This window comes from Plectropomus leopardus, chromosome 14, assembly GCF_026936395.1.
Source record: "Plectropomus leopardus strain MGB_pleo_1.0 chromosome 14, ASM2693639v1, whole genome shotgun sequence".
NCBI classification, from domain to species: domain Eukaryota; kingdom Metazoa; phylum Chordata; class Actinopteri; order Perciformes; family Serranidae; genus Plectropomus; species Plectropomus leopardus.
In genome coordinates, this window is record NC_142189.1 from 765,001 (window position 1) to 772,500 (window position 7,500).

General features: G+C 42.4%; 1 protein-coding gene across 3 annotated transcripts in view; it reads left to right on the forward strand.

Moving 5' to 3' along the window:
* Positions 1–7,500, forward strand: part of mdga2a (MAM domain containing glycosylphosphatidylinositol anchor 2a) — an 86,749-nt gene that overhangs the window by 30,047 nt on the left and 49,202 nt on the right. For all 3 annotated transcript variants that reach the window (XM_088087155.1, XM_088087157.1, XM_088087156.1), the window contains one exon: positions 2,373–2,512. In XM_088087155.1, coding sequence (XP_087943281.1) covers positions 2,373–2,512 — 140 coding nt within the window. The remainder of the gene's footprint in view (positions 1–2,372; positions 2,513–7,500) is intronic.

Genomic DNA, 7,500 nt, shown 5'->3' on the forward strand with positions numbered 1-7,500 from the left:
TTTATTTATTTTGTCGGTTTCAGTCCTCGTTACTCCCGGAGGCATCCGGTCTGCAGAAAGAAAGAGACTGAGTACTCACACACAAACCATGCAGACGCCGCCGTCCCTGCAGGCCGCCGTCCCTGCAGGCCGCCGTCCCTGCATCAGGACGAGGATCGGGGTTAGTGTTCCAGTCTACAGCTCGTCTATTAAAACTTTAATTTCCTGCTGACCTTTCTCCTCCGTCGCTCGTTCATAATTTCACAGCTTTAATTAGCTCGAGTGTTTCAGACGCCGCGGCCTCAAACCTGCAGCTGGTTTCAGTCTGAGTCCGTCGGCTCCAAAAACAGCCTCCAACACTGAAACCCAAAATCATCTCAAACTCTCTGAAACTGCAGATTTCATCACCAGAGGTTTGTTGTCAAATATCAGTCCTCACTTTTAGTTTATCAGACAATAAACACCAAAAAAAAAATGTGATCAATTTCTAAAATCACCAAAAGTCCAAAAATAACACTAAATTTGGAACTTATTAATGCTTATTTTACATTTTAATATCTAAATATGTCTGTTTATTTTAGTGATTTTATTGATTTTACTGTGTGAGACTTTTACTCTGAAGCAACTGAAAGTCTTTTACTGTGAAGGACACGTGGGGCTTTTATTGTTAAGGACCTGTAAGCCTTTTACTGTGAAGGAGCTAAAGGGCTTTTACTGTGAAGGAGCTGCAGGACTTTTACTGTGAAGGAGCTGCAGGACTTTTACTGTGAAGGAGCCATAGGACTTTTACTGTGAAGGAGCCGTAGGACTTTTACTGTGAAGGAGTTGTTCTTGTAAAAAAACAAAACATTTTCTTGTTTTTTTTCTTCTTATTTACTGAATAACATCATTTACAATAACAAGACACAATATACGAGTAATAACGGAGGTTTCAGCACACACACACACACACACACACACACACACACACATTCAGTTTAGATAGTTCATAGAAATACAGTATAAACACAAATCTGAAAAATAAATTTAGTGTAAAAGAAAAAGTGAGAAAAATTAGTTTGAAAAATGGAAAAAGTTTCTAATGTGGATCAAATAAAACCAGATATCAAACCAGTTTGGTTTAACTGGAACAAACTGGTTTCAGACTGGTGTCCTTGTCAGTGGACCATCCGGAGGCGTTTCTTTTGTCGTTTGTTTTTGTTCCTCCATCATGTTCTCGTCTCAGCACCCAGCTCTCCCGCGGTTTTCAGTCCCTCAAACCTCCTCCTCCGTTCCCATGACGACAGGTGGAGTTTGAGGCTCTGAGTGACACACAAAGACAGCTGCTGCTCAATAAAACACGCATCTTATTTCATATCAGACGTTTTCGGAACGCTGAGCTCGTGTGTGGCGGCGGCGGCGGCGGCGGGTTTTAGGCATGTGGGGGCGGATCAGAGCTGCTGCTGCTGCTGCAGGTTTTAAGTTTCTTTTGTAGGACGAAAGTTTGAGAGTTTAAACAGCGAAGAGAGACACGAACGTGATGAGACTTCTTTAAAACGGTTAAAATGTCGGATAAAGAACCACAGAAACAAACTCAGCTCGAGTTTACGTCTCAATAATGTCTGAATGTAAAAGATTCAAAAACAACACAAACAAGTGAACAAACAAATAAACGCAGAGTAAGAGTCACATTATGGTTTCAGCTGACGTGTTTATGCTGGCAGCCTGTTTTTTGGGTTTCCGTACGTACGTCTGTTTCACTCTCGTGAAAACGATTTCTTTCTAACACAAGGAGCAAATTTCTACGAATTTGGCACAAACGTCCACTTGGACTCGACCATGAACTGATTAGAATTTGGTGGTCAAAGGTCAGTTTAAGGTGTGTGTGCTGCATGTGTGTGTGAGTCAGGTGTGTGTGCTGCAGGTGTGAGTGAGTCAGGTGTGTGTGCTGCAGGTGTGAGTGAGTCAGGTGTGTGTGCTGCAGGTGTGTGTGAGTCAGGTGTGCGTAGTGCAGGTGTGTGTGAGTCAGGTGTGTGTGCTGCAGGTGTGTGTGCTGCAGGTGTGTGTGCTGCAGGTGTGTGTGAGTCAGGTGTGTGTAGTGCAAGTGTGTGTGCTGCAGGTATGTGTGCTGCAGGTGTGTGTGAGTCAGGTGTGTGTGCTGCAGGTGTTTGTGAGTCAGGTGTCTGTAGTGCAAGTGTGTGTGCTGCAGCTGATGTAGTGCAAGTGTGTATGGTGCAGGTGCGTGTGTGTTGGTACAGGTGTGTTTTGGTTCAGGTGTGTGTGTGTTCAGTGTGTGTGTGTTAACCTGTGAGTGCCAGTGTGTGTGTGTTAACCTGTGTGTGTGTGTGTGTTAACCCTGTGAGTGTCAGTGTGTCTGCGTTAACCTGTGTGTGTCTGTGTGTGTGTGTCCGCAGCGCCTCCCTCCGTGCGCATCGTGCACTCTGGTCAGGCGTGTAACGTGGAGGAGGAACGCTACAGCGAGCGAGTTTACACCATCAGAGAGGGAGAGACGCTGGAGCTGCAGTGTCTGGTGACGGGACACCCCCGACCACAGGTAACACATGCATACTGGGAGCACACACTGAGAACACTGGGAACACTGGGAACAGCCTGCTACAGCGCCGACTGAATGTCTCATATTTTCAGCCTTTCTGTAACTGGGAGTGTTGGCAGGCCTCAGATGGAGCTTTTCATTTTGATATAAAGTTTAATAAATAATAATAAATCATATGTTTATTACACTCCAACACACCATGGTCACATGACACTGTGTCAGTGAACTATGAGGACAAAAAACAAAACACAAAAAAAAGCTAAATAATAAATAATAACCTAATAACCGTGATATTGATTTGAGGTTTGAGGCTCGGACCTTTGCTGGGAGGACATTTTAGTACCTGGACCTCTGTGAGTTTTAGTAGAATAGGTCCTCCAGCTGGTGATGCTGTTCTACAGTATATTTGTCATGTTCAATGTCTGACAGAAAATAAATATTTAACCAAAATGAACCTGATGATATCTTCATATCTCACTGAGGAGTCAGAGGAACCTTTAAGCTCCACAGAAACACTGATTTGGAGTAAAGTCCGTATCACGTCTTCCTCCTACTCTCCCCTTTAATAATCTGACGGGAGACAAAAACTTACCACCTGTTTTAATTTTCTTCTATAAAACCTCGACATAATGTTTTGGGGTTTTTTTCCCAGTTTGCATTTTCTTTTATCAAACTTACAATTTTTTAACTCCAAAAAAATTCTTCGTGTTTTATCTTGGTTGACTTTTATATTTTCTTGTTAAACTGGGTAAACTGGTTTTAACTGGTTATAATCGTCTGTCTATATACTGGTAATAGTTTGACTGATTTAATAATTTAGTGCTTATACTGGTTATACTGGTTTATATGATACTGCTTATACTGGTCATTCTGGGTGTACTGGTTTTAACTGGTTATAAAAGTCTGTATTTATAGTGGTATCAGTGGTTCATCTGGTTTAATGTTTACACTATGTTCTGGTTTGTTATTGATGCTGGTAACACTGGTTATAGTGGTTTATATTTATTCTGTTTATTGTATTTATATTGCTTTTATTAGTAATACAGACTGGAGTCTGATTATACAGGAAACACTGGTCCTACTGGTCTGTATATGATGTGGCAGAGACCAGCAGCAGCTCTACAGCGATTAAAACGCAGTGCTGCTGCTGTTATTTTTAACCCTTCATGTAAATTTTGATTTTATTTATTTTACTGCATCAACGCGTGATGTAATCAGTGATGTCATCAGCTTGTTCAGCATCTTTGATTTAAAGGATTAAAACTAAAAAACCTGAAACAGCAAAAGAGCATGTGCGCACACACACACACACACACACACACACACACACACACACACACACACTCCTCCCTGTTGACTCTGCAGAGCACATACAGCCTTAAAAAAAGCTCCCATCATCCCCGGCGGCGGCGTGCTGTAAGTGCCAGAGCTCCTGCAGAGCTGAGCTGCTCCGCCGCCTTTGTGTTTCATAAATGAGAGCAATCACACAGAGAAGGAGAAGAAGGAGGTGGAGGAGGAGGAGGAGGAACCCTGGAGAGGAGCGAGCGCTGTCTGGGAACAAAGACAGAGAGACATTTATCGTGAGTGATGAAGAAGAGAGAGAGGCTTAAACAGAAATCAATAACAGAAGAAGAAGAAGCGATGTTTGAACGACAGCGGAGGATGTTGGCTTTGTGTCGACGGTCGTCCTCGTTAACGTTTATTAAGATTTAATAGAAACAACTCGACAGAAACAAACTGAGAGACACAGATCCAGTCAGGACTCATAACTCAGGTCGTATAATATCCTACGAGTTAGAGCCCACAAATACTTTACAAAACGCTCTGACAAGCAAAGCAAACAAAATAAAAAATTATATATATATATATACATTAAAATAAATAGAATATAATTAAAATGAATAATCATGAATAAAATAAATAAAAATGTTAATAAAATAATACAAATTAAGACACCAAAAATTAAGAAAGTAAAAGCATAATACCACGTAATATAAGTAAAGAAAACTTAAAGTAAATAAATGAAAAAAATAAAAACAGTAAGTTTAAATAATAAAAAATAAATACAACAATAAATAAAACAGTCCCACTGAACAGAAGCGAGACAGAACTAGGGGAAGATTTAAAATATCCTAAAATTCAAATGTGAGGAGAAATAATGCAAAATGCATGATGCAAAATGTCACTATAAAATAAAAAGAAATAAAAGATCAAAAAACAAACAAACAAACCATTAAACCACAAAACAAATGTACATAAAACATAAATAAAATAAATTAATATAAAAAAAATAAATAAAAATGAAGACACCAAAATTTAAAGATTATAAAAGCCTAAAACCACAAAATTAAAATAAATAAAACATAAATACAATAAATGAAATATAAATAAATAAATTTAAAATAATGTATTATTAATAATAATTCATTTATAAATTATTTTTTTAAATAAATAAAAGGATAGCAGGATGTTCATCTGCCAGCTGTGATTTCACAATAAAAGTGTTTGAGGAGCTGCAGCTTAATTAACTGTCAGGTTCACACACAGTTCGCTGTAAATATTAACACCTGCACGTCATGTGAACGCACCTTGACACCTTCGTCTCACCTGAAACATTTTATCACAGCGGTGATGACATCATCTCGTTATTGCATCATCGGTGATAATCAATAATCAGGTTAGATCAGCTGAACCTCGTCTTCTCGTCTCTCTCTCTCTCTCTCTCTCTCTTATTTCTTCTTCTGTGGTCTCTCTGCTGTCAGTCTGTAGAGGCTAAAAATAGATCAGCTGCTGGCACACGGTCTGCACACACACACACACACACACACACACACACACACACACACACACACACACACACACACACACACTGTAAAACACACACAGATTTTTCTGTCTCTCTGCGTCACTGCAGAGCTCAGCTTCCTCTGCATTTTCCTTCATCCTCTCCTCCTCCTCCTCCTCTTCGTCTTTAACACCTTTCAGCTCAACATGGCTGGAGAAGAAAAATCTTGGTCGACCGAAATTCTCGCTGCTGTTCAGCCGATCGATTGATCGATGGCTCGTTATTTATAGATGAACTGAATCTCCACAGGTCACTGAGCCGCTCGTTAACAGTAAACTCTGCTCAGACGGCAGAACGCCTGCCGTCAGGAATAAATACGATCGCCGCTTTAACGTTATCTGAGATAAACTCACACCAGTGATGATGGCGTCTGCCCCACCCGACCTTAAACACCTGCGATAATCAATAACCCGATCCACAAATCACAGCTGAAGGTTTCTGGTCATGAAAAACATCTTGTTCTCTGCCAACTCGTCACATGTTGCAGACTTCTGCGTCTAAATGTTACGCTCTCTGTGTCCTTCTGCGTCTGCTGTTGACGTTTCAGGATGCTGCTACCCTGATGACGCTGCACATGCTTACGTTTAGGCAACAAACACACAAGGCAACCACGTTAACCAACGCCTGGAGGGCAACAAACACACATGGCAACCAATGCCAGGACGTCAAAAAAACAACCAAAAACACGTCAAAGAACAAACAACATCAACAAACATACATGGTGACCAACGGATGTATGTCAACAAACACACACGGCAACCAACACAGGACGTCAACACCTGAGACCTTCGTCTCATTCTCGTGAATATCTGAAGCACGCCTTGAGGAAATTTCCTCAAATTTGGCACAAACGTCCACTTGGACTCAAGAATGAACTGACTAGAATCTGGTGGTCAAAGGTCAAGGTCACAGTGACCTCAAAAAACACGTTTTTGGCCATAACTCACAAACTCTCAAAGAGGACGTTGACACTGTGCTTATTGTAGAGATCTTCTGTGTGTGAAGCGTCCATGTTTTCACTGAAAACTGTACTGGTGCACGACCACGAGGCGGTAACGGCCGCGAGGCGGTAACGGCCGCGAGGCGGTAACGGCCGCGAGGCGGTAACGACCAATCAGAGGCCATTGTGGCGGCAGGATGTCAGACGTTACGCCTGCAGTTTATGTTTCAGTGACGTTTTGTTAATTTGACTCTGATGGCCACACAGATCCAGGACCTGATCCAGGACCTGATCCAGGACCTGATCCAGGATCTGTGTGGTATTTTTAGCTCATTAATCGTCAGTTGGCTGGTTGGAGGCAGTTAACCGTCTGTCTGCGTCGCTCCAGCTGGCAGCCGGGCGGCCGACATGTGGGAGGACTGTACCATGGGAGGTGGGGGGGCAGGTGGGACTGAAAGAATCAGGGTGGAAAATATGCTGATGGAGGCGAGAGTGTGTTTGTTTCAGAGGAGGAGGAAAGTTGCGAGGCCAAAAAAAGAGATGTAGTTTAGCTCTGTGGAGGTCTGACAGCGGAGAGAAAATCTGCAAACCGTTTTCCCTGAAACGGTCGACAGGCAGTGATGCGTCTTGTTTCTACGGAAGCCTGAAACTGACACGATCAAAAATAGATAAATGAGTAAATAAATGTGTTTATAAATAAATGAAAATGCCAAAAATGACAGATACAGTTAATACGAAACGGGATCCACGTTTGGCTGCCTGGATTCTGCCTGTTTCTGTAAAAAAACCTCCGTCTGCTTGTTGAATCTGTTTGTTCAGTCACACGGCAGCTCTTCCCCATTTTAGAGGTTTTTGGGTTTTGTGTTTTCACGGCGTTCGAGATGACGCTGCCACTCGACCTTCTGCCGCTCAGTGGGCGCGGCCGCAGTGACATAGTAGCTATGTTTTGTAGCGTGAGGAGCTCCGTCTGCGAGGGTCGTGATGTTGTTTGCATAAAGTCTCGAGAGTCGAAGTCTTCCATGTTTATTTGACTGTCGTGGCGGTCAGAGAGAGGTCCAAACAGACGGTCGTCTTCAGGTCATGTCGGAGGTCTTTGTCTCCAGTTGCAGAGTCGACGCTCCGCGCAGCAACGTTTGACATCACGTGCACGGAAGCTTTCGGCTGTTTGGTGAAGTGAAACAGGTGTAGAGTGAGGGGCGAGTT